This window comes from Neovison vison, chromosome 1 (assembly GCF_020171115.1).
Source record: "Neovison vison isolate M4711 chromosome 1, ASM_NN_V1, whole genome shotgun sequence".
Lineage (NCBI taxonomy): Eukaryota > Metazoa > Chordata > Mammalia > Carnivora > Mustelidae > Neogale > Neogale vison.
In genome coordinates this window covers 89,286,951-89,313,887 of record NC_058091.1, presented here as the reverse complement: position 1 = coordinate 89,313,887, position 26,937 = coordinate 89,286,951, and the positions used below count along the sequence as shown (strand labels likewise).

At 45.8% G+C, this 26,937-nt stretch overlaps 2 protein-coding genes across 5 annotated transcripts in view; one reads left to right on the top strand and one right to left on the bottom strand.

The window, feature by feature from the left end:
* The first annotated feature begins 2,228 nt into the window (after positions 1-2,228).
* PRPH2 (peripherin 2) lies at positions 2,229-20,254 on the top strand. The gene is made up of 3 exons (XM_044237324.1): positions 2,229-2,872; positions 16,501-16,747; positions 19,631-20,254. The coding sequence occupies exons 1-3, from the start codon at positions 2,292-2,294 to the stop codon at positions 19,841-19,843; spliced, it is 1,041 nt and encodes a 346-aa protein (XP_044093259.1). The 5' UTR covers positions 2,229-2,291; the 3' UTR covers positions 19,844-20,254.
* A 3,487-nt stretch (positions 20,255-23,741) lies between these two features.
* The window catches only part of UBR2 (ubiquitin protein ligase E3 component n-recognin 2), a 126,478-nt gene continuing 123,282 nt past the window's right edge, over positions 23,742-26,937 (bottom strand). For all 4 annotated transcript variants that reach the window (XM_044250942.1, XM_044250926.1, XM_044250917.1 and 1 more), the window contains exon 47: positions 23,742-25,965. In XM_044250942.1, the coding sequence (XP_044106877.1) occupies positions 25,824-25,965 (142 nt within the window). In that variant the 3' untranslated portion in view covers positions 23,742-25,823. The remainder of the gene's footprint in view (positions 25,966-26,937) is intronic.

Below are 26,937 nucleotides of genomic sequence, written 5' to 3'. Positions count from 1 at the left end.
TATTGCTAAGAGAAACAAACCAGTTTGAAAATGCTGTAATTCCAATTATACGACGTCCTGGAAAAGGTGAAACTGTAGAGCCTGGTTGCCTGGGGTTGGGCAGGGAGGGAAGGAGGAATGACTGGGTGCAACAGCGGATTGTTGAGAGCAGTGAAATTATCCTGTACGATCTGATAATGGTGGGTACATGACATTATGCCTTTGGCGAAGTTCACAGGATGTACAACAAGCAAACCCTAATGTAAACTATGGGTTGTAATTAATAATGATGATGATGATGATAATACCAATATTTGTTCATCAATTGTAACAAATGTACCACAGAGATGTAAGATGGTACTTACAGGAAAAACTGATTGTGGGAAAGGAATATATGGGAACTCTCCGTACTTTCTGTTTAATTTTTAAAGTATTTTTATTTGTCAGAGAGAGCGAGCCAGCACAGGGGGAGCAGCAGGCAGAGGGAGAAGCAGACTCCTCGCTGAGCAGGGAGCCTGATGAGGGAGGGGATCGATCCCAGGACCCTGGAATCATGACCTGAGCAGAAGGCAGACGTTTAACCAACAGAGCACCCTGGAATCATGACCTGAGCAGAAGGCAGATGTTTAACCAACAGAGTTACCCAGGCGCCCCCCATTTTTTTTTAAACGTAGACCTGCTTTAAGAAATAAAGTCTGCTAGGGACGCCTGGGTGGCGCAGTTGGTTAAACGACTGCCTCCGGCTCAGGGCGTGATCCTGGAGTCCCGGGATCGAGTCCCACATCAGGCTCCCAGCTCCATGGGGAGTCTGCTTCTCCCTCTGACCTTCTCCTCGCTCATGCTCTCTCTCACTGTCTCTCTCTCTCAAATAAATAAAATAAAAAATCTTAAAAAAAAAATAAAAAAAGAAATAAAGTCTGCTAAAAAAAAACAACAAAAAAAAAAGAAAAAAGAAAGAAATAAAGTCTGCTAATTAAAAACATTAAAAAGTTGGGATGCCTGTGTGGCTTAGAGTGTTAAGCGTCTGCCTTTAGCTCAGGTCATGATATCTAGATCCTGGGGTCCTGCCCCATGTCCGGCTCCCAGCTGAGGGAGGAGTCTGCTTCTTCCCCAGCTTGTGTTGTCTCTGTGTCTCTCTCGAATAAATTTTTTAAAATCTTCAAAACATAAAAAATTTATAGACTCATCAAGAGTGTACATCTTCGGGGCGCCTGGGTGGCTCAGTGGGTTAAGCCGCTGCCTTCGGCTCAGGTCATGATCTCAGGGTCCTGGGATCGAGTCCCGCATTGGGCTCTCTGCTCAGCAGGGAGCCTGCTTCCCTCTCTCTCTCTCTCTGCCTGCCTCTCCATCTACTTGTGATTTCTCTCTGTCAAATAAATAAATAAAGTCTTTAAAAAAAAAAAAAGAGTGTACATCTTCATTCCTATCTTTGTTTATACATTTGGTGACAAAATTTTGACAGGTGTTCAATCTGATGGATCAAATTTGGTCTTTTATTATTATCTTAATCACATTTCCCTGTGTTCTACTCAGACTGAACATCTTTTCCAGATTGGACTTTCCAAGTTTGCCTATTATAAATCACCTGTTCCTGCCTCTTACCTGTTTTTCCAGTCAATTGTTGATCTTTTGAAAGTGGAATTGTGGAAGCTTAAAAAAAAAAAAAAAAGGTTTATTCTTTTTTTTTTTTTTTTTTAACATGTTGTAAATATTTTCCCACAGTCTGTCATTTCTTTTTCAACTTAGATAATAATGTCTTTTGTCCCGGAGAAAGCTCTGAATTTGAGAGAGTCTGGCCTGGAAACGGGCCTCCAGGGAGCCACGTGATCTGAGCCAGCCCTCAAGGAGAGCCCACTCCTCTGGCCAGTCTTGTTCTTGGTCCTGGTTCTTCAAGCTGAACCCAGAGCTCTCTGCTCCAGGGTGTCCGTTTAGGCTCCTCTTGGCCATGCTCTGAAACTGGCACAGCTTTATCTAATGGGATGAACCTGGCTAATGAGATTAGCGAGATGTCTTGTGGTCCCCACTTTTAATCTGCAGCGTTCAGGCTCTCTCTGCTTGGCCAGGAAGGAAGCTGTAGGAACATCATAGAGACTGGGCCCCTTCCTGAGCTGCGCCTCTGCAGCCCATTACCACGACTACGTCCCTGGGGGTCCCAGGGGAAGGAGCTCAACATGGGCAGCTCCCAGGGTGGCTCCCTGCAGCGTGGGCCATCTGCTCCCTTCCCAAGGCCCTGAGTTTTCAGCCTCCAGGCTCACGAAGGTCAGGAGTGGGAGCTGTGCTGTGGGAAGCTGCCTGGACTGCACTCGGCAAGCATGGCGCTGCTGAAGGTCAAATTTGACCAGATGAAGCGGGTGAAATTGGCCCAAGGGCTCTGGCTCATGAACTGGCTCTCGGTGTTGGCTGGCATCGTCATCTTCAGCCTAGGGCTATTCCTTAAGATCGAACTGCGGAAGAGGAGTGAAGTGATGAATAATTCAGAGAGCCATTTTGTGCCCAACTCCTTGATAGGGATGGGGATGCTGTCCTGTGTCTTCAACTCTCTGGCGGGCAAGATCTGCTATGACGCCCTGGACCCTGCCAAGTACGCCAAGTGGAAGCCCTGGCTGAAGCCATACTTGGCTGTCTGTGTCCTCTTCAACATTGCCCTCTTGCTGGTGACCCTCTGCTGCTTCCTCATGCGGGGCTCCCTGGAGAGCACCCTGGCCCACGGGCTCAAGAATGGCATGAAGTACTACCGAGACACAGATACCCCTGGCAGGTGTTTCATGAAGAAGACCATCGACATGCTGCAGATTGAGTTCAAATGCTGTGGCAACAATGGCTTTCGAGACTGGTTTGAGATTCAGTGGATCAGCAATCGCTACCTGGACTTCTCCTCCAAAGAAGTCAAAGAGTGAGTGGTCTCTGGTCCTGGGGTCAGAGCTAGATGGGGACTCGGAGGCCCATGGGGGTGCTCTGTGTCACAACTTAGTACGGTGTGTGGGAGGCTGGATTCGCTTGGCCTATAGAAAGTTGCCAATATGCTAACATTTTTTACCTATAAAGATGGCGATGTCATATGTTCCACCTAATGTCTGGCTGAGGAATGGCTGTCGGAGGAAGGTGTCGAGTTATAGAAGTTGCTTGGATAGGAGTCTCCAGGGAGGAAGACACAGCCAGGAATGTGAGTCTGCTTCATTCAGTAGGGATGGGGCACTCACAGATCACAAATACTGAGATGTCACTTGGTTCTTCATCTTATTCACTCAAAGTTCATGCATTCAGTCCCAGAACTTAAATTTCCTGGTTAGTTCCCCTTGTTTTCCAACCTTCTGACTCGGAGCATCTCAAGGTGTTTGTCCTTGGGTGTGGTGGAAAGAGCAGAGGACAGGGCAGTCAGGAGGTCCAGGCTATAGTCTAGGATGTGTTGTAACTTAGCTTGTGACCTTGGGTAAGTCACTTGCCACTCCCGACCCCTGCTTGCCCATCTTTTAAATGAAGGCACTGGAATAGATAATCTTGAGAGGTCACCTCCTAGCTTCATCTAGAGCCTGGCATACAGCAGGTGCCTATTAAATGCCTGCTGGTGTGTACTTCTTGAATCACGATAGTGTGACACAATAATGTTTCTAGAGTATTTGCCGTGTGAATAAAAATAAAATCCTGAGGTGCAACGTAGTACTGGTGAGCTAGAGGTGGAGGTGAGAGCGTCTGACTCTGGCCCGCTGCTCTTCCCGAAAGACCCACCATTATGGGTCTCAAGTCATTTTCCAGGGAAAGGGTGGCCTGCCCTGAGCCTGTGGCTCGTCCTCACCTCTTCTTTCCATCCCATCCAACCCATTCCCTGGCTGAGGCAAGGGGTCAGCTGTTCATCCAGGTTGGTCCTGGGTAAGACTGGTGAGTCCAGGGGGACTTGCACACAGGGTGCTGGGCACGCCGGCCGCAGGGCACGGCTGAAGCCCGGACAACACCCAGGAAGCCCAGATGGGCTAGCTTAGCTGCACCTCAGATGGAAGGAAAGTCAGACTGAAGGTCACTGTTGGGGTTTCTATTTTCTCTGTGGCTGGGGATTACTGCTACAAATCTCCAGTCAAGGAGAGGCTGGTAAATCGCTTTGCCCTTCCTAGGTGAAAGGTCTTGCAGGGACAGCACAAGGCGGCAGGACTCACACAATCTGCTGCAGGAGGGACAAGCAGAATTCCTGGGCATGGGCGTGGGAGAGGGGGTGAAGCGGAAACAGCCTTTGTGAGCAAATAAGAAAGGGCTTTCCTTTTTCCTCTTGTTTTCCTTGATTGCCTTCTGCACAAAGTTAGTTGCAGGAGAGATGTACAAAGTCTCTCTGTAATCCCCAAATCTCCTCTTGGCCCGGAGCAGAGAAATTCTCCAGCTTGTTCTACTCCCAATGGCTGGCTTATCTGCATTGTCGGGCAAACAGCAGGCTTGATCCGAACCACCTCAATGCTTCATACCAACTTGCTGGAGTGAAGCTATCCTAACTCGCTGACTTAAAAAAAAGTTTCTCAGCTACACAAAAAAATGCGGTGACAACATTAAGAGAAACAAAAACAGGAAAAAGAATTCAAGCCAGATTCTCACCCACCACAGACTAATGGCTTTAATTTCCTCCCATTTTGCTTTAGTCTTGTTAACATTTGCATAATAAATAGCGTAACCATGGAATAAATACAACTGAGCGCCCCATTTTGTAATATGATCACGTAATATTTGCATAATGTTCAAAACAACTGTTTTCTCCCCAGCTTTGTTTAAATATAATTGACAAATAGCCTAGCGTGTGTTTAAGGCACAGAACATGTTGATTTGACACACTTAGGTATTGCAAAGTGATTACTACGGTCACGTTAGCTGACACGTGCATCATGGCACGTAATGGCCATTGTTTTTTTTTGTGGCGAGAACTCCCTTAGCAAGTTTCAAGGATCTAACACAGTATAGTTAACTATAATCGCCATGTTGTGCAGGAGATCCCTAGAACTTACTCATCTTATCACTGGAAGTTTGCACCCTTTCACCAACAACTCTCTTTCCCTCTCCCCGCCCCCAGCAACCGCAACCACCAGTCTAGTCTCTGTTTCTATGTGTTTGGTTTTTTAGATTTTACAGGTCAGTGAGATCATCAAGTATTTGTGAAAGGGATCATGTTTCAGTGATGCATCATATTACACTCACTGAAAGGACACCCTTAGGCATTTAGGGTGTTCTAATTTGCCTCTTCTGGTAACACTGGAGTAGGCTTTGGCTTTTGTCTCTTTGTCTCTGTCTCTCTCTTACTTCCCTTAAACTAAGTTTCCAGGTGGAAAGTGTACCTGTTGGCTGTAACTTTCCATAAAGCTAGTCTTAAGACAATGTTAGAACTGAAATGCCTTTCTCCTTTCCAAAACCTCCCACGAGGTCACCCTCCTGTGCTTAGGGTACAGTCTCATAGGGTCACCTTCACAGATAGAGGACCACGTCATTGCTTTCTGCAAATTCTCATGTTTGACCAGTGGACAACACCTGTGAGTGTTGTCATTTCCTCCCTTTCCAGATGCTCACATTTTTTTCATGTCTTGACTTCTTTACTTAGGAGAATTATTAGTTTTCCTGACAAAGCTGGCCCCTGAAAATCCTCCTCTGAACAATCAAGTGTACTTGATTTTGGGGAGGCCAAGTGGTGGGAAGTAGGAAACATTTACTTTCTCTGGGTTTTCTCAGCAGCATCCTCAGTGGAGGGATCCGGAGGCAGCAGACCCAAGAGAGGCAGGGGTGGGTCCTGGCCAGAGGGCAGGACCAGGGAGAAGCGGCATCTTCCACCAAGACTTCTTCTTTTTTTTTTTTTTTTTAAGATTTTATTTATTTATTTGACAGAGATTACAAGTAGGCAAAGAGGCAGGCAGGGAGTGGGGGGAAGCAAGCCCCTCGCGGAGCAGAGAGTAGGGCTTGATCCCAGGACCCTGAGACCATGACCTGAGGCGAAGGCAGAGGCTTAACCCACTGAGCCAGCCAGGTGCCCCAAGACTTTTTTTTTTTTTTTAAAGGGTTTATTTGTTTATTTGACACACAGAGAGAAAGAACAAGCGGGGGGAGTGGGAGAAAGAGAAGCAGACTCCCCACCGAGCAGGGAGCCTGATGGGCTCGATCCCAGGACCCCAGGATCATGACCTGAGCTGAAGGCAGACACTTAATCAACTGAGCCACCTAGACTCTCCTTTCACCAAAAAATTTTTTAAGGAATTCTTCACTTTTTTCTCTTTTTCCTCTCCCCACCAAATTCAGATTAGCCAATAAAAAGGCTGGGGTGGCCTCAGTTTCCTCCTTGACCCTGAAGACTCTGGGAGGTAATCCCAGGAGCAGTGAGCTGGTTGGTGGGAAGACTGCAGAAAATGTACCAAGCTCCTCCAGTGACACTGGTCCTGGGTAGGGCAGTGTCTAGTGCCAATGACTTCTGGTCCTTTCTGGAGGCTCTGCCCCTGGGACATCTCTCTTCATTCCATACGATGCACACCTTGCTGGACTGGGCTACAGAAAACATTTCCAGCCTGGGTGCTGAAAGGTGGAACTGGGTTCCTGCACACAGGGCTCCCTGGGACCTCCCAAGCAATGCCCCTCCTCCAATGGTCCCCTGACAAACTGAGCACAGAGCTTGTGGTCCCGGCAAACATGGAGGGGTGCGGTGCCTGGGTGGCTCAGTCAGTTGGGCGGCTGCCTTCGGCTTGGGTCATGGTCCCAGGGTCCTGGGATAGAGCCCCACGTTGGGCTCCCTGCTCAGCGGGAAGCCTGTTTCTCCCTCTCCCTTTCTCTCTCTGCCTGCTGCTCTGTCCGCTTGTGCTCTCTCTGTCAGATAAATAAATAAAATCTTAAAAAAAAAAAAAACACCATGGAGGGGTGGCTGGTGTTTAGAGATTTCTTAGGGGGATCTTTAAGATCAAAGACTTTCCTGAAGGCTCCTGGACTAAACAATATCAATTGAAGATTTTTTTTTTAAAGATTTTATTTATTTATTTGACAGACGGAGATCACAAGCAGGCAGAGAGGCAGGCAGAGAGAGAGGAGGAAGCAGGCACCCTGCTGAGCAGAGAGCCCGATACGGGGCTTGATCCCAGGACTCTGAGATCACGACCTGAGCCAAAGGCAGCGGCTTAACCCACTGAGCCACCCAGGCGCCCCTCAACTGAAGATTTTTTAAAAAGATTTCTTTTTTTTTTTTGAGAATCTTTTTTTTTTTTTTTAAAGATTTTATTTATTTATTTGACAGAGAGATCACAAGTAGGCAGAGAAGCAGGCAGGGGTGGGGGGGGGAAGCAGGCTCCCTGCCGAGCAGCGAGCCCGATGCGGGGCTCGATCCCAGGACCCTGAGATCATGACCTGAGCCGAAGGCAGAGGCTTAACCTACTGAGCCACCCAGGTGCCCCAAAAAAGATTTCTTTTTTTAATCCACTTGAGAGAGATGGTGAGAAAAAGAGAGAGAGAAAGAGAGAGAGAGAATAGGCAGGGGCTCCGGGTAGAGGGAGAGGGAGAAGTAGACTCCCACTGAGCAGAGAGCCTGAGTGAAGGCAGAAGCCTAACCCACTGAGCCACCCAGGCGCCCCACCCCAGATTTTTATGAGTTTAGAATCTCCCCATCTGCCCCACCCTGGCAGTCCCAGGCAAATAGCCTGCTGGCCACACCCCACCCCCAGTCTGCCCTATCACTCTGTTGTCAGGTCCCACATTCATTCTGCACAAAACCCCTCCCTGGGGAGTTTATAATTCTTTTAGGTGTTGTTCTTCTGTTAGGTATTGTTTTCTCTATTTTATAGAAAATATATATCTATTTTTTTCTATTTCTATTCTATTATTATTACTACTACTATTATTATTCTATTTTTATTTCTATATCTATTTTATTTATAGGAAAAATATATCTATTTTATTTCTATATTTCATAGGATGGGAGCCTCAGGTTGAATCTCACAGCAAGAAGCAGGGGTCGATTTTTAAAAACCAGGCTTATTGATATCATTCACATTCCTTACAACTCACCCACTGAAAGAGGACAGTTCAATGGCATGTCCATAGAGCTGTGCTACCAGTCAATACCATAGCTCACTCTAGAACATTTTCATCATGGGGCAGGGATGGCCTGTATCCTGGCCTCCCATGGCCTACCTCTAAAGAACCACTGTCTCCTCTCTGTCTCTGTATTCCTCCCTCTTCTGGACACCTCATTTGAATGAAATCATACAATATTGGTCCTTTTGGGCCTGGCTCCTCTGACTTAGCATAATGTTTTCGAAGTTCAACCATGTTGCTACATTTGTTAGACTGTCCTTCCCTTTTATGGACAAATGATATCCTGTTGGATGGAGGGCCAGGTTGTAATTCTGCTCCTTCCAGACGACCATGCTGCTTGCCAGTGATGTCGAAGTCACCTTGCATAGCTTCAGTGTTAGATGAATCTGTGCCCTTACCGACTGAAACTTGGAATTATCCAGGCCACGCTGTCTTCTCTCATCCTGTCTTTCTCTGTCTTCTTGTCATCAATGTCGTCCTCCTCCAGAGGGACAGTGAAAGGTGTCGGCAGAGATGACCTAGGCTTGAGAAACTTCTGTGGATTGACTGGATTCCAGTTCTTCTGTGCCCAGGTCCTAGATACTCGTGAGGTGGCCGCACAGAAACCAGAGACACTAGCGAGGCTGCCTGCGGCCTGTGGCAAGCGAGGCTTGGGGCTTGCTCTACCCTGTGTCTACCTTCTCACCAGCTCTGGACTGGTGCTCCTGTGGGTGGGGAGACATGCTCCCTTATAACTGGGGGAAGCCCTCGGAGGGAGAAGCCATGTCCAGGGATGCTGTCCCCCTCAGCCCCTGAATCTTCAGGGTAAGTTATCAAGACAGAGGTTTGTAGTTCCTATCCAGTGCTTGTTTTATTTTATTGCATTTTTGATTTTCATCATGGAAAATTTCAAGCATTCACCAAAGTAGAGAGATGATGGCTTTCTACGTACACCTCTCTTAGCTTCAACAGAACACACATTCTTCTTTTCTTGTTTCATTTCTACCATTCTCCCAAACACACATTATCCCCTCTGAGTATCTTTTTTTTTTTAAAAGATTTTATTTATTTGACAGACAGAGATCACCAGTAGGCAGAGAAGCAGGCAGAGAGAGAGGGAATCAGGCTCCCTGCTGAGCAGAGAGCCCAATGCGGGGCTCGATCCCAGGACCCTGGGACCATGACCTGAGCCGAAGGCAGAGGCTTTAACCCCCTGAGCCACCCAGGCACCACCTCCTGAGTATCTTAAAGCAAATCCTGGGCATGGTTTCCTTTCACCTGTAAATACTTGTGGAGGCATTTCTAACAGGTAAAGAGGGTTTGTTTTTTGTCTTTTTGTTTTTGTTTGATATAAGCACAATAGTAATCATGACCAACAAAACTAGCAAGATCATCTGGTCTGTTCAGTCTTCTCTGATTGCCTCAAACTATCTTTTCCAGTTGGTTTGTTCAAATCAGGAGCAAAACAAAGCCCACATCGCGCATTTCGTTCTTTGATCACCTTTGTTTGTTTCTTTTTTTTTTTTTTAAAGATTTTATTTATTTATTTGACAGGCAGAGATCACAAGTAGGCAGAGAGGCAGGCAGAGAGAGAGAGGAGGAAGCAGGCTCCCTGCTGAGCAGAGAGCCTCATACGGGGGGCTCGTTCCCAGGACTCTGAGATCATGACCTGAGCCAAAGGCAGAGGCTTAATCCACTGAGCCACCCAGGCACCCCCACTTTTGTTTCTTTTACTCTAGAACAGTTACTGTCATGCCATGTGTGTATTGAAGGAATGGGGCTATTCGTCCTAAAGAATTCCTTACATTCTCAGCCGGGCAACAGCAGCCAAGTGGTTTCATCTAAGTTGTTCTTATGTCCCCATAAGCCAGTAGTTAGGGCTGAGGTGGGCTTGGATTCAGGTTTGGTTTTAGCAAGAACACTTCCTGGGGTGCCTTGTATATCTTAGTGCATCACATGAAGAGAGTGAAGTCTTCAGCCAGTTTATAGCAATTCCTTCGAAGTGTCCCCTGATTTCAGGATGAGCAGAGCTTTAGTGTCTTGGGGTAAGAGGCCTTAGCACCAGGCACTGTCACATCCAGGAGGGGTTGGCCTGGAGCCCTCAGTCTGAAGGAGAAGTTGGCACCAAGCTCTCTCAGTTTCCTGTCCCACTCAGGGAATCCACAGGCTACAGACTTCTGTTCACTCTTTCTGCACAATTTACAGAGATTTCATGAAGACCAGACCTTGGCTAGGAGCTCCCTGAAGGCAAGACTGAGTTTCCCCTCGGACTGGGATTCCTTGAGGGCTGTGCTGTGTCTCCTCCTCAGAGTGGTGTTCTCCTGAGGGCAGGACTATGTCTCCTCCCATCAGACTGAGGCTTCCTGAGGGCAGGACTGTATCTCCCCACTCAGACTGGGGCTTCTTGAGGGCTGTGTGGTTTCTTCTCCCCTCATACTGGAAATGCCTGAGGACAACGCCCAGAACAGCATAGGGGAGGCAGGTCTGACTTGATAGAGGGTGAAACTTCCCTGGGCACCCAGCCTAGGATCTGTTGGGGTCTCACACCTCTGGAAGTAGGTCCCACACCCTCCTCTCCTCTAGAAGCATCACCTTGTTTACTTACTGCTTGTCCTGGTTCCAACGACAGATTAAGGCCCCACTCACCCTCTTAAGACAAAGCCAGGCAAGGAGAGCTCCTTAGGTGGTGAGCTGGCTATTTATATCAGAGTATTTCCCAGGCTACAAATCTTGCTCTGCTCAGGGCTCACCAGGGCTTGTAAGGGTCTTGATTAAGATAAGACCTGTTTTCTAGCATACTCAGCCACAGCCAAGTCATATATGACTTGGGAAAATCATCATGTCAGAGTTTTTCTGGAAAAACCAACTTAATTTAGGAGGTAAATCAATAAATGAACAAGGAAAGGCATATGGAAATAAACAGTGGAGGGGAGTAGGGAAGGCAGGAATATAACTGATAATGAATCAGTCCCCAACTGGAATGCTAAGTGATACTTGTGGGAACCTTGGCAATTCACCTGGCCTTTGTCAGACTCAGTTATCTCATCTGAGAAATGACATGACAGGGGCATGGTAGAGAGTAAATGGAACAATACACATATAGCAGTTGATATACAGCAGTACAGTATTAGCATTTCCTTAAAATTTTTTTTTTTGGAATGTTACTGGATATAAAGTACTGCAGGTGGTGAGGGAAGACACAAATGGGAAACACAGCCCTGCTCTCAGGGAGCCCAGTGTGAGAAGGAGTCACAGCCCTGCCCTCAGAGAGCTCCAGTCTGAGGGGAGACACAGCCTTGTCCTCAGGGAACCCCAGTCTGAGGGGGGAGACACAGCCCTGCAGTGGTAGCCCAGTCTGATGGGGAGACACAGCCTTGTCCTCAGGGAGCCCCAGTCTGAGGGGAGACAGAGCCTAGTCCTCAGGGAGCCCCAGTCTGAGGGGGAAGACACAATCCTAACTCAGAGAATCCCAATCTGAGGGGAGACGTAGCTTTGTCTTAACAAGGCTAGCAAGGTGATTTTTCCACTTGGGAGAGTGAGCTAGGTGAGGAGGAAAGATAAGGGCTCTCCAGAAGGCCAGCCTGCAGAGTAAGGGTAGCTCAGAGCCTCACTGGCCTCAGCTCACACAACTGCAAGCCTGGCCTTCACTTCAGATACACATGTAATATGTATGAGGCAGGTCCACAGGTTTTACCCCAGCTTAATACGCCTGGAGAGTGCATAAGGAGCAAGAACCTCCAACAGACAGGAAGGACCTAAGAGACTCTGAAGAATCTCTGAGGGGAGGAGTGGGCAACTGCTATGGGCTAGTATCCCACTTCTTGTTCACCACTTCTTCTGTAGAACAATCTGGTGGATTGCAAGGTCCTGCCTACCTGGCCATGGGCATTCTCTGAGGGCCTGTGTCAAGTGCATTCCACACCTTTCCTCATTTAAAGCTCCCCACAGCTCCCAAGAGGGTAATCCCCAACTCACAGAGGTCCAGAGGATGAAGTTCCACAGATCAGAAAGGCAGACTTGGGACTCAAAGTCTGGGTCCCTCTACTATCTTCACTCTTCTCATGGGGATATTGGGAATGGCCCAGGTGGGATGTTGTGATGGTGGGAGAAAGCTAAAGGGACAGCCTGCAGGTCAGGAAAAAGGACAGACAGAAATTGAGCTCAGAGACCCCCAGCATCAAGAGACTGGGGATGGGAGATTACTGTCTGCTCAGTTGGGCAGGGACTGCTGGCTCAAGAGGGGGACAGGAATCCCAAACTGATAGCCTTTCTGCTTCAGTCTTCCCAACTTGGACCACCCAGGGTCCCACCACCAGATGCTGAGCTGGGTCTGCAGGGAGAGAGCAGAGGGGTTTCTGCTCCCACTGTGCTCTCGGTGCACTCAGTTAGACTCAAGGAAGAACTTCAGTAGCAACCGCTTTAGTCAGCGACAAATGTCTAATAGGGCTTGCCTCAGGTCAGCAGTGAGCTGTGCTCTTACAGACATGGTTGCTGTCCCCACAGAAGACTCTCATAGTCTCTTCTTCTTGGTTGGCAGAAACCCTGCCACCTGCTCCTAAGTGTCTACTGCCCAGTGGTGTTGAGTGGTCTGTTCATTGTCACAGTTGTTTCCTGAGAGCACACAGAGCACATGTGAAGGCTCCTGCTCCATCGCCTCACCTAGGCTTGGCCATGAGTCCATGCTTGTTGCGAATTTACTACGTACCAGCCACTCTTCCAAGACTTTTTACATGCATGCCTTCATACAATCTCATATCAACTCTATTTTACAGATGAGGAAGCTGAGGCCTAGAGAGGCAGAGGAACTTGTCCAGAGGAATGGACTGGGAGTAAGTTCAGGTGATCCTGCTCTTACCACTGTTCTGGATCTCCTGTGTACCCAGACCCACCCTTTCTCTGGGCAAGGGTCCTGCCCAGAGCGTAGAGGTCAGGGACTGGAGAGTGTGTGAAAATATGGTCACCGTAACCCAGGCAAGGACTGTTCTGGAACCAAGGAGGCCACATTGTGCAGAACATTCCTAAAGTCTTAATTATACTGATCAACAGACAGTTCACAGAAATGGAACCACACATGACCCTTCAACATAGCAGAAGATACTCAACTTCATTCAAAATGAGGAAAATGGAAGTTAGATACTATCTTCCAGCTATCAGGTTGGCAAAGGTCAAAAATCAAACCTGTGTGGGTATAGCCATGAAGGATAGGTTGTCTCATGCATGTCTGTTGGGGATGTGATTGTACAAACTCCAGAGTGAAATATGGCAGGGATCTAGGGTAATCACAGATGGACCCACCCTTTGATGCAGGGATACCTCTCTAGGAATTGACCCTCTAGATATATTCACAATACCCAAAATGTTTGTATTGACAGGCCACTGGGAAAACCCTAAATATCCAGCAGTAGGGAACTGACTAGTATCCCATGGATCACCTATACAATGGTGATACCATGCAGCTCATTAAAAACCTGGAAGACAGAGGCACCTAGGTGGCTCAGTAGGTTCAAGCCTGTGCCTTCAGCTCAGGTCATGATCCCAGGGTCCTGGGATCAAGCCCCACATCGGGCTTTCTGCTTGGCAGGGAGCCTGTTTCCCCTTCTCTCTCTGCCTGCTTCTCTGCCTACTTGTGATCTCTGTCAAATAAATAAATAAAACCTTAAAAAAAAAAAAGAATGTCCATCACTAATTAAAAAAAAACACAAAACAAAAAAGCTGGAGAACACTCTTCACTAGTAGACATAAAAAGATCTCAAAGATTCTGCTAAAGGAAAAGAGAAAGGTTCAAGACAGTACATTACCATCGGGGTAAAAAAACAGGAAGAATAAGAATATTTGCAGATTCTGTGTTTACTTTTCATGTATGAAGCCTTTTTATTATTTATTTATTGAAAGATTTTACTTATTTGATAGAGAGAGACACAGCCAAGAGAGGGAACACAAGTGGGGGAGTGGGAGAGGGAGAACCAGGCTTCCTGCCGAACAGGGACCCTGATGCGGGTTTCGATTCCAAGACCCTGGGATTATGACCTGAGCCGAAGGCAGATGCCCAATGACTGAGTCACCCAGATGCCCCGTATGAAACCTTTTTAGAAGGACAGACAGTTGGCTACAGCTGGGTGCACCTGGAGGTCAAGGGACAAGAATGAGTGGCAGACTAAACACGGACATTCAGAAGCTAAAAATTGAAATTACCATTTCAATGAACATTGTTGAAAAGAATTTTTTATTAATGTTTTTTGACAATTTTATTTATTTGAGAGAGCGCATAGAGAGAAAGAGAGCGGGAGCACAAGTGGGGGTAGGGGCAGAGGGTGAGGGAGAAGCAGGCTTCCCACTGAGCAGGGAGCCCCATGCGGGCTCAATCCCAGGACCCTGAGATCGTGACCTGAGCCAAAGGCAGACCTTAACTGAGCCACCCAGGCGCCCCTTGAAAACAATTTCTATTATTTATTTATATATTGTTGAGGTATAGTTGACATGCAACATTATATTAGTTTTGGATACAACATACGATTTTTTGTTTGAATAAAATGCAAAGTTATCACCACAATAAATCTAGCTAGCATCCATCACCATATATAGTTAGAGAATTTTTTTTCTGGTGATAAGAAACTTCAAGATTAACTCTCTTGGCAGCTTTCAAATAGGCTATACAGCATTATTAACTATAGTCACCATGCTGTATATTACATCCCCAGGACTTATTTATTTATAACTGGAAGCATCTACTTTGGTCACCAACAGCCATTTTACCCACCTATCTCACCTGCCTCTGGTAACCACAAAATTTCTCTGTATCTATAAACTTGGTTTTTTGGCTTGTTTTGTTTTTAGAGTCCACATATAAGTGAGATCAAATTGTATTTGTTTTTATTATTTCACTTGGCATAATGTCCTCAAGGTCCATCCGTGTTGTTGCAAATGGCAAGATTTCTTTTTTTATAGATTTCTTTTAAAGATTTTTTTTTATAGCTGAATAATATACCACTGTGTGTGTGTACCAAAGTTTCTTTATCCATTCACTCATCAATGGACATTTAAGTTGTTGCCATGTTTTGGCTTTTATAAATAATGCTGGAGTGAACACAGGGGTACATATATCTTTTCAACTTAATATCTTCTTCTTTCAAGATTTTATTTTTAAATAACCTCTACACTCAATGTGGGGCCTGAACTCACAACCCAGAGATCAAGAGTCACATGCGCCAATGACTGAGACAGCCAGGTGCTCCTCGAGTTAATGTTCTCATTTTCTTTGAATACCCAGTAGTGGAATTATAATTTCTATTTTAAATAATTACATGCTTTCTATTCTTGCGTTGTAAGAATAGAATTCTTACAACGTTGAATTGCGTTGTAATGTATTGTTCATGTGCAAATTAAAAAAAACTTGGTACTCAAGATGACAGGCATACACTCGCACAGATCTTAAGTATGAAGCTTGATGATGTCTCGCACATAAGACACCTAGGTAACTGCACTCAGGTCAGACAGGACATACCCAGATGCCTGAAGAGGATGGGGAGAGCCTTTACTGTAAAGATGTCTGCCCCTTTTGAATTCTCAACCCAGATGAATGTATGGTACGCCCTAACCAAATACATAGTAAAAATGGAAGTGCAGAAATAATGTGTACTGCATCCTTCAGGTGAGTAAGGAGAGCCCACCTGGCCACAGGCAGAGTTCACTGTGGACATCAAGCAAGCTGACGGCAAGGACTGTGACTGTCCAGTCTCATTCCCTGCCTGCACATAGACCCGGGCCAGAGCAGGACTTCTGGAAACATCTCTTGAATAGAACAGGTCTGGCCAGAGGGGGCCTTGGTTCCCAGTGACTTGTTATTGGGAGACAGAAGGTTGGAGACGGGGCTGGGGGCTAAAGGTTGTTGGCAAGTCTTGTCCTAGTCACCACCTGTCCTGTTCCTGTTCCTACCAGCTTGACATGGCTCCAAATAATCCTTGCAGGCCAGGGCCTGGCAGTCCACAGGGTGGTTGGATGAATTTCTACATTTCTTACTGACTTGCTTCTTCATTCATCATCTGTCTCAACCCTGTAGGACATTAGCTCTAGGAAGGCAGGAAGATTGCTTTTCTAGGGTAATTTCTCTCTCTCTCTCTTTTTTTTTTTTTTTTTAAGATTTTATTTATTTGACAGAGAGAGACACAGTGAGAGAGGGAACACAAGCAGGGGGCGGGGTGGGAGAGGGAGAAGCAGGCTTCCTGCTGAGCAGGGAGCCCGATGCGGGGCTCAATCCCAGGACCCTGGAATCATGACCTAAGCTGAAGGCAGACGCTTAACAACTGAGCCACCGAGGCGCCCCATCATTTCTCTCTCTTCAGCTCCTAGAACAGTGGCTGGCACATAGTAGATGCACAACAAATATTTATCAAGAATGAATGAATGAACAAATGGATGAATGAATATTATAGATTTTCAGAGTCAGGGGATGGGGGGAGTTGGCTCCTGGTGAGAAATCCAAGAAGCCTCTCTCAAGCCATCTTTCTCCTCTAGTCGCATCAAGAGCAATGTGGATGGGCGATACCTGGTGGATGGCGTTCCCTTCAGCTGCTGCAACCCCAGCTCACCACGGCCCTGCATTCAGTACCAGCTCACCAACAACTCAGCGCATTACAGCTACGACCACCAGACAGAGGAGCTGAACCTATGGGTGAATGGCTGCAGGGCTGCCCTGCTGAACTACTACAGCAGCCTCATGAACTCCATGGGTGCTGTCGCCCTCCTTGTCTGGATCTTTGAGGTAGGCTTTGGGCCAGGTGGGGGTGAGGAAGTGGGAGCCACCTGCTCCATTTGGATTTCATGGGTGGGGCCTGGCCTGGAGTGCTTGTCTCTCTCCTTGGAACCAGCCCTTAGCCTAGCTGTGGGTCAGGCAGGCCTAAGTTTCAATCCCAGCACCTCCATTATTTTTTGTTTCTTTCCTCTGACTCTAAAAATAGTTTATTGAGGTGAAATTCATGGAACATAAAACGAACAATTTAAAGTGAGCAATTCAGTGGCAGTTAGTACATTCACAATGTTGTGTAACCACGACCTCTATCTAGCTCTAGATTTCCATCACTCCCAAAGAGAAGCTCATACCCATTAAGGAGCATACTCCCCATCTCTTTCCCCCCAGCCCCTGGCAACCATTAATCTGTGCTCTGTTCTTGTGTATTTATCTATTCTGGACATTTTATATAAATGTCATCACAATATGTAACTTTCCTGTCTGGCTTCCTTCACTTTGCATGTTTTAGAGGTTCATCCTGTGCCTTTGTTTTTTTCAGTCTGAGGTCGTGGAAAGTTATTTAACCTCTCTGTTATAGGGTGCCGATAGCATTAGCTTTGGGATTCCTGGGGGGCAAAAGGAGATAATACGTACATTGTGTTCAGGAAATGGGAGCTGTTTGGATTTGTGATTCTCTGGAGACTCTGGTAGCAATTTAGCTGTTATTCTAATTAGTGTGTTCATCTGATCTCACCTGTAAGGCTTAATTCCTCTCTGTACAGAAGAGTTTGGGATGTAGCCATTTATTCATTTATTGAAGAGTTAGTTCTTAAACACTAAGGAGTGCTAGGCGCTGTCCTGGGTGCTGAATGAAAGCAAGTATTAGGGAGTGATAAACCGTGGGGGTAGAGAAGGTGGCTTAGGGGCTCCTGCTTTGTGCTAACAGCAGAAAATCCAGACCCCCAGATTCACAAGTACAAAGCAAGAAGCCTTAGGTGGGGAAAGTTTGTCCATTAGAGAAGATTCACTGAAAGTTTCCTTTAAATAAGTTGTTCTCTTAATGCTATGGAAATTCACACTTAGTTTGCCCTTGGCTGAGATGACTGCTTCTAACTCACTACATCACATTAGAGGTACTGTAAAATCTGGGGATGGGCTGGTTGGGAAGGGAGGTCTTCTTTTATTGTTGAGGCACATGAATATCGTTTTATTGGCCATTGACTCCTTGAGGCACAGTCTTGGGTATGTGTGGGTTGAGCTGGGCGAAAAGCTTACTGCTAGAAGGTCAGAAGGTCGTGTCCCCTGAAAACCCATGAAAAGAAGTCTGAAAGGATAACAGAAGTCAGTGGGAAAACGGGTCCCACTGGTTGCCTCTCAGTTTGCTCACCATTCTAGGGAGCTAGAATGAGATGAGGACGGCTCACTGGAAACAGGGAGCCTCTCTCAAGCCATCTTTCTCCTCTAGTCACATCAAGAGCAATGTGGATGGGCGATTGATTTTGTGCCCTTGATTTTTAGATGAGGTCTTTGGTTAGCCAAACTCTGTGATGGGCACAAGGGTGGCTGAACTACTAACGCTAGGACTCTGGCCTGAGTCTTGCCCTGCTGGGCCTCACAATCCAGTTAGGAGGTGACATCTAACTCATGAACCAAAGGGAGAACCATTACCAAGTGCAAAATTCATAATGCTGCAGTAAGCCCCCTTCAGGAAAGCAGGAGGGGATCAGAGTGGGAGCATGCATACCAGAAGGACCCCCTGGAGGTGAGTTTTTCCACCATAAAAATATTTTTATTAAACTTTCAATAGACAACGACAATAACAAAAACCTAAAGCTATTAGTTACTAATGTCATCTACTATTGCAATGATAAAATACTCCTTGAGCATTGATTCAGTAGATGTTTCTTGAGGCCCTACAGCCATGGGGTGCTGTTCTAGGGGCTAGGAGACTGAATGTATGAGATGGATTAGGGGGTGGACATTCCCTGATAGCAGGCCTCACTACCTCACAGTGTGTAAGAGAATAAAACCAGGAATCTGTGTAGAAACAAGTGGGTAACACAATACATTAGAACAGTGGAAACAGTACTTACCACACTAACAACCAACCAAGGCTGACATGTCTATTCATCCTTACTGCACACCACGTACCGCACTCTACGGCTACTGACATGACACAGCATGCACACGCGGCAGAGACACTCCATCTGAAAACCTGTAAACCAGATGAGTAAACTGAGGCTTCTTAGTCACATGGCTGGCCAAGTGCCAGGACTGAGATTTGAACCCACGCATTTTGGCTCCATAGCCTGCTGCAATGACTGCTAGTGAACAAATGCAAACTAATCACCCACTCATCCCTGCACGAATCAAAACAACAGAAGTAGAGGAAACCACATACAGTGGTACTGTTTGCTGAGAAGGGAGTGACTTTAATTCTGTATAGCAAATAGTTACCCAACACCCAGTAAGGGCCAAGCACTGTGCTAGGAATGGGGTGGTTATGAGGAGAAGCCTGGGACTAATGCCCTCAGAATGTGAAACCTGAGAGGAGGAAGGAGAGTGAGTAGTAGGGCCACTCACAGAAGGCTGAAGCTGACTTAACAGGTGAATGTGGAGAGGAACAATGTTCTAGGCAAACAGCAAACGGTAAAAACTAGAGGGAAGAAGTGTGGATGGGACCCTAAGGAGCCCAGAGTGACCAGAGAGAGAGGAGAATGGGGCTGGAGAAGAGGCAGCTATCTTGAGCGCCAGGCCAGGCTGGTGTGCAGGCCCTCAACCGACCCAGACTCCAGAGATCCTGCCACACTTGTGGGGCCCCGGGGTTGAAGAGGCTGGTGGCCTGCACAGTTTCCTAATAGCTCCAGCCCCCAGCTCCTTCTCCCAGACCTCCTCTAAATCTCTTCTCCCCACCAGGTAACCATCACAATTGGCCTGCGCTACCTACACACAGCACTGGAAAGTGTGTCCAACCCGGAAGATCCTGAGTGTGAGAGTGAGGGCTGGCTTCTGGAAAAGAGTGTGTCGGAGACTTGGAAGGCCTTTTTGGAGAGTCTGAAAAAGTTGGGCAAGAGTAACCAGGTGGAAGCTGAGGGTGCGGATGCGGGCCAGGCCCCAGAGGCTGGCTGATGGCCCCGGGGCGCCCTCCCCTCCTGAACACAGAGAAGTAGCGGACTCCAAAAAGTGGATACACCCCCATCCAATCTGAATCTCCCGAGGAGGATGGCCATTTTACAGAGACTCTTCTGGATGGTGGGATTTAAAGTTTAGGAACCCTAAAAGCACTTGGCAAACATTTGTTGAATGACCTAAAAATGAACGAACCCCTACTCAGGCCCACTACTTTTGGATATGCCCTCACGGTGGACTCTTCACAGCACATGAATTCAGTTCCACCCTGAAGCTACTGGCCACACATGAGGGCAGCTCCCCTTTAAAGTGTATGCCATTACGAGCTCCAAGTTGCTTCATTCTGTATCCAAAGCGTCACTCGGTACACAAGCAGAGAAGTCTAAAAAATGTCATGGCCATGTTGTCATCTTTTTTTTTTTTTTTTTTTAATGTCAAGAGCGACAGGTCAGCCATTTTATTTGTGTAATTGTGGAAGGAGGCGGGGGCATTATACTTTTCTAAGAGTAATGCATTCTCAAAGCACTGAGGGCTTCACAAGAGGAAGTCTTCAATCATGGGGCAAAATAACCTAAAGACAGGGGATTACTTTCTCACCAAAAACACAGTTAAAGGCTACTTTTGTGTCACAGTCCCATGCCCTCACTTAGCCTGGAGCGAGCCATGGGCTGAGGAAGTCAGGTTATTTCCATGTTCCGGCAACATCTCACCCCTCAAGTGCCAGCTGACCTCCTTTGGCTTGTCTGCGGAAGCACTGGGTTAGGTGGCTGCCCTTTACTGGAAGAGGAGCAACAATCAGAGAAGAAGAGTCCATCCTTTGGAGACCAGGCCTCACCTCTTGAGGGGCCCAGGAATACCCACACAGGTGACCATGACAGCCTCCATGGACCACACGTATGGTCTACAGTGGAGCGCAAGGTGTCCTCTGGGAGATTCTTCCTGTTTCTTTTCCAAATACCCATCCTGCAAAGCAGTATTTCTGGAATGCCTCTGTATTAAAGAAGATTCCTTGAGACAGTCCATCTTCCTGAGCTAGGGATGGCAAGAGAAATTTTAACTTCTCTCAGAAAAGAAAAAAAAAAAGGAAGCTTTTAGGGGAAGGAGAGAATGACTTTACTGTTACTGTTACTGTTCTGAAGTGTTCAGTGGGGAGAAAAAAACTTCTGGTGCTGCCTGGGGTATGTTCTGGGGCTCTAATTCTCCCGGGCAGAAGATCAGATCAAAGATATTTGGATACTGTCAGACTTTGGTCCCAGGTTTAATTTAATTAGACTTCTGAGTCTCTTTGAGACCAAAGAATGGTCCACATTGAAAATGCTGAGGGAGTCAGCCACCTCTGACAAGGGGCCTGGAACTCTTTCCCCTCAGGAGTGCTAAGAACCATCGTGAAAGTGCTGCTCTAGGCCCATGTGTAACTATGCTGTTAACAGCTGTATGATAGACATTAAAAATTACATTGTGTGAAAATCATTTGTGTTAATGCCTATCTTAGCCTATTCAACAGTATGTTATCACAGCATTCCCAACTCTAGCTAGTATTTGTTAACAAAGCCAAATTGCACTTGACCCTAAAAGGAAGTGCTTCAACAGGGTAGCTATGTTTCAACAAGATTGGTGTTACCTCTCTCCCTCTTACCATTTCCTGTCTGTAAGTACAGTGATTATAAGATTATCCAAATAATCTTGACATTTGCTAGTTTAGACCAGAGCTGAATTCATTTAATAGGTGGAATTTTAGTTTAATGATTTAAGCAAAAATTCCAAACCATCTTTTTTCCTGCACTGGTCAAAACATATTTTCTCAAACAAGGAAATGTGAGTCTCTTGGGCCAGGTAATAGGGCAGATGTAAATCGGAGAGCTGCTGGGAGGACTAAGGGTTAACTGACCTTACAATGAATATTCCTGGTTGGTTAAGAGCAGACTTAGGGCGACCTGCATTTATCAGGTCCTCTCAGGAAGCTGCTGGCAAGACTGTACCAGGACTTCCTTGTGTCTAACCTCAGTCTTTCCTGGGACAGTGTAAATTCATTTTTCCCCAGGGACTCAGCCAGGTTTTTAAGTCTGGCAGGGCTAGCCCTGGGGTAGGATGAGAGATAAAGGCATCACCTTAGGCCTTCTAAAACACTTACCCCATGGTGAAGTTAAGTACTAGTTACTTATTTTTGAACGTTTAGGAAGACAAGTATCCTAGAATCCGCGGCTTTCAGTTTGAGAACCCACAGCCTCTTGCAACACTGTCCAGCGCAGAGCTGAGCCACCAGCAAATAAACCCCAAGTAACCTCAATACAAGTTAATAAGATTAAGTGCTTGCTCTGCATTGCATGGCCCCCTGCCCCTCCTTGTCCCAGCATCTGTAATGCTAGGCCAGCAGGTTTGCAGCTTAGCCAAGAGCTGAGGTGGGGGAAGGGGGAACCAAGACAGGGCCTCTGACCTACTACTGGGTAAGAACAGGGCTCCTGAAGACAGTGTAGCTGGGGATGGGGTGGGTGGGGACAGTATGTAAGTAAGGGGGAGAGGGGATACCTTCCTGGTCTTCAGTGGGCAGGAAACTAGCTTGAAGGGAGGAAACAACAGTCTTTAACTTTCGATGGTACGCTTTGTCCTCCCAAAAAGAGAATGAGTATAAACAGCAAAGTTAGAGAACAGCAAAGTTAAAGATGGTATACAGTCGCTTAAGATAAAGGGGCAACTTTAAAATAATAAAATATATAAACTATAAAATAGTTTATAAAATATAAAATAGTAAAATTTTATTAACTAGGGGCAACCAGTTATTTACCCAAGGAGAATGGAAATGTAGGTCCACACAAAAACCTGTGCATTAATGTTTTCACTTTCTTCATATCACCAAAAACCACCCAAACATCCTTCACACCTGGTAACTGCATAAACATCTGCACAACGGAATGCGGCTCAGCAACGAAAATCATGTGGATGATTCTCCAATGCATTAGTCTTCTTAGTGAGAGAAGCCAGGCTCAAAAGACTACATGGTATGTATTTATAGACCATTCTGGAAGAGGCAAAACAAAGGGACAGAAAGGTTAGTGGTTGGCTGGGGTGAGGATGGGGCAAGAAGGTGACCACAAAGGGGCTTGAGGGAGCTTCGTGGGGACACAGAACTGTACTATTTGATTGTAGCGGTTGTTAAACAAAGTATGCATTTGTTAAAATGCATAAAACTTTCCATTAAAAATTAGGGTGAATTTTACTGTGTGTAAAATAAACCTTAATAAACTTGGCTTGAAAAAAAAAAGAGTACAGACAGAACAAGCAACATTTTCACAGGGCCCATGCTAACATTAGGACCAGCGAAGGGAGTAAGCTGGGAGCTGCATGAAAGGCCAGGAGACAGGGAAAGTGGATGGAAACCTTGATTTCTTAGTTTATACCTTCCACTTTAAGGCAATTTTGAAAAGCACAGCAGAGCTCTTGTAGGTAGTAACTCTCCTGCAAATGAAGGATATATGTGTTCCTACATGGGTCTCTCATAATCAGTGTCTGGGGACTGTGTAATTACAAGGACACGGAGATTACCAGGGGAAGAAAGAGAAAGAAGAGCATAAACCTGGAGACAAGTCTTGTTCCTGAGAGAGACTTTGAGTGCTCTGTTTTCCCAGAGATTTGAGGTTCAAAATGGTTCAGAAAGGTCATGAGTTGTCATAGCCAATGAATACGGAGATTAATCAGCTGAAATGATGATCCAGCTATCTCTGGGAAGGTCAAGATGGTTTGTCTGGCTAATGGCCATAACTGACACTAATAATATAAGCATCTTAATTTTCAAGCTAATACAGACGTCCCACTTTAGTTGTAGCAAGGTGACATGGGGAGAATTTCCATGGCATTTAAATGTGTGAAACAAAACAGAAAGAAAATGTAGGCAGATCCAAAGTAATGTCAACACCTAAAGCATTTATTTTGATATCTTTAAACTTTTTACATATGATACATTCCAAATTTTACAGTTGTCCACAGATATTAAAGTTATAGCCAATTTATTAAACAGATATGATTTTCCCTGATATGGAAAGCATGTTATATAAACATTTCTACAATAAACATAATACATGCGGAACAAATCATAAAAACTAAGATGATTCATTAGGTAAGGAAGACAATTAGCTTAATGATGCACACACTAGAAAATAAAGGGCATACGTGTGTTGCTACTTCACATAAGTTCATCATCTCTCAGACTCCCCGACATTTTCAGAAAATGAAATCCAGGGACACCCGCTGCTAACCAAGGACTTCTATGAAGTCATTCCTGAAAGCCAGAGTATTGCTATGATTTGGTGGAAAGGTTTATAATCCATTTATAGAGGGAGAAACCTGGTTCTATTTTAAATTTAAGCTTGATGAACATATGGAGAAAGGCCAAAAGGTGGGCTTAAAAGCTAAAGGGATGGGGATGTGACAAATGCCAAAATAAACATTAAAATCACTATGCCATCCACAGCCCCAGATCTTGTGAATGGAAGAAAGGCCAGAAGAAGGGGTAAAGTGCTGGGTTCTAATTTGGATTTTCTTCCTGTTGGTCCTCCTCTCAGCTGGTGAGCCAGTCCCAAGCAAGAAGGGTTATGGTCATCCTTTCAGAAGAGGGCTCTCCTGTCACACACTATCTTGAAAAAGCAGCAGTGAATGTGGATTCTTCATTCCCACCACTTATTCTGACCCAAAGTCTGGATTTCTGACATTCCTCCTGGGTTTATTGCAGTGTACGCAAAGCTGAGTGGAACAGAACTATTAGATGCAGTTCAAAAAAACTGAGTGAAAGGGTTACTTGCACTGGTTAAAAAAAAAATCCAAGAGCCTTTTATTATTCATTTGTCCCTCAGTCCCACATTAGAGAGGCTCAGAATTTCTTCCTCCACTAAATCTGCCATCACTCTCTGTGTGTATTCAAGCTCTCAGCATATATATATCAAACGAGAGTGGCTGTGCAGTATACGAGTTAAGTTATTTTACTAAGCGGCTATCATTCTAGGAAGGCACCTCTTAGTAAGAAAAATAATGTTTAAAAATAATAAAAAGCTTGGGCACACAGGCTGTCCCAGGAATATCTAAGTGAGCCAGCAGGTAAACAGCAATTCATCTAGTCCAGGAAATGCTGGAAGGAGTAGGGGAACCTCAAAACTCTGAGTTCTCATTTTTTCTGCTAGTGTTTGACTGATTCTAGATGCATACGAGCTCTCAGTTTAGACTTAGAAATGGGAATATACTGTCTGAAAAATTAGGATACTCTAAGTTTTCAAAAAGCCCTTTAAATTGAGTTTTTCTCTCAAAGCCAAAAGTCTTGCAAATAAAATAAAATAAAATAAAAATAAAAAAATAAAAATCCAACTTCTATAGCCCTGAAAACCACCCAGCATATGAAACAACCAGGCTCTCCCCTTCATCCCACAGGCTCCTCCTGTGCATGTGCCCCAACCCGCTCGTAACCAGTGGAGACGAGGGATAGCCGCTTTCAAAATCCACTGCTTTGCTCTTAGAGGTAGGGTCCTGTCAGCAGAGGGGACAGCGACCTAGTCCCAGTGTTGAGAGTCACTGAAAGGGACCAGGAAGTGTGACCCCAACAGATTACAGAGACTGTCTCCTGCTGCTGTTGAGTCAGCTTCAGGCCTGGAGTTCCTTGTGATCAGTAACGTAACATGGCTCAGACTACTGGGAACGGTCAAACACAGTCAGATGCCCAAAAAGGGCTGTGCTCAACCTGCGAAGAGAAGCTCCTCGCTGGGTCCTAAAGCTCAAGCAGTTACGTTTGAGGGGCACAGCAAACGGTGCAAGAAAATCCACTGATGGAAGATGACTTTCATCAGTCCCTGGAGCCAGAAACTATGAAAACAAAACTGGGAAGAAAAGCTTAAATAGAGAATTTATTTCCAAATTCAGCAGAATTTATTTCCTATTCTCTTTCCTGAAAAGCCAACTGGGTTACAAAAAATCCAAGTTTATGTTTTTGGTGGTGAAGTAATTATAAATGTTGCCAGTCAATGCCAACCAGTGTCTGATTTGCTTCCTGTGCATGTCCAATCTCCTCCGTGATACTGTGCTGGTGCCAAAGCTTCTGAATCTTCTTAAATCGCTCTTTGCACAAATGTAAAGGATTTCCCCGTCTAGAAGGAAGATGCATGTCACTCAGGATGCATTCTGTTTATTCATCTATTATACCCCAACCTTTCCTGATTTAGGAACAGTTACAAGTTACTGGTTTAAGATCCTTTGCACAATTCCTGTTCGGCACGAGACTGTGGCTATTAACACATTAGCTCTGAAGGCTGGCTAGGAGCAGCTGCGAGTAGGTGCTGAAAAGAAGAGGAAAATGTACACGAGCTACACTTACTCAAGCTGGGGTGAGGGAAGAGAGGGTAGGGTTGAGTAGAAAGGTCTGTGTGGAGAGGCTAGAACTATCCATTCACTGTTCACTTTGTTGGTAAAATGTAAGAAAAAAGGGAGAAGGAAGGGGAGAGGATGCAAGAATTGCAAGGGTAAAAAACACTCCCCAGAGTGTTTCAGCCACAAAGTAGAAGCAAAGCAGCCAAGTGTGAATGACTTCCAGGTCTAATTGAACCAGAGAGAAGGTTTTGGTGAGTTCATGCTGATGGCCTTTGCTCCTGATCAGAGCACATCAATCCTCTTACTCTCTTAACCAGGGCTCTTCCTCCTACAGCCCACATTCCTCAGGGCATTGGGAGAGCCATTACCAGGTGGCATATGCCTGTAAACGTGCGGCCGAGCTCATGGGGCAGGCCCCTACTTATCTTGCCTTGGTTTCCAGGTCTTCATTTTCTGCTCCCCAAGGCTGGATGGTTCTACCTAGGTTAAAATTTTCATCTCCTCTGGACAAAAAGATGGTCTAAAAGAAGTTGCTAGTGCTTGAGGGAACTGCCGTTAGCATTTTCTCATGCTATAATAGAAGCAACCAGAGTAGAAGTGATTAAGCCTCAAATACTGTTGTATTGCTCTATATGTTCTGTATCTTTGTCCCCTGACTCTTAAGTTAAAAGGTATCACATCTCTCTCTCTCTTTTTTAAAAGTAGGCACCACACGCAGCATGGGGCTGGAACTCACGATCCTGAGATCAAGG

Excerpts from the sequence above, each read along its gene's own strand:
- PRPH2 (XM_044237324.1), top strand. The coding sequence starts at position 2,292 with ATGGCGCTGCTGAAGGTCAAATTTGACCAGATGAAGCGGGTGAAATTG. Across the intron at positions 2,873-16,500 it reads TCCTCCAAAGAAGTCAAAGA|TCGCATCAAGAGCAATGTGG; the intron begins GTGAGTGGTCTC and ends TTTCTCCTCTAG. Across the intron at positions 16,748-19,630 it reads TCCTTGTCTGGATCTTTGAG|GTAACCATCACAATTGGCCT; the intron begins GTAGGCTTTGGG and ends TCTCCCCACCAG.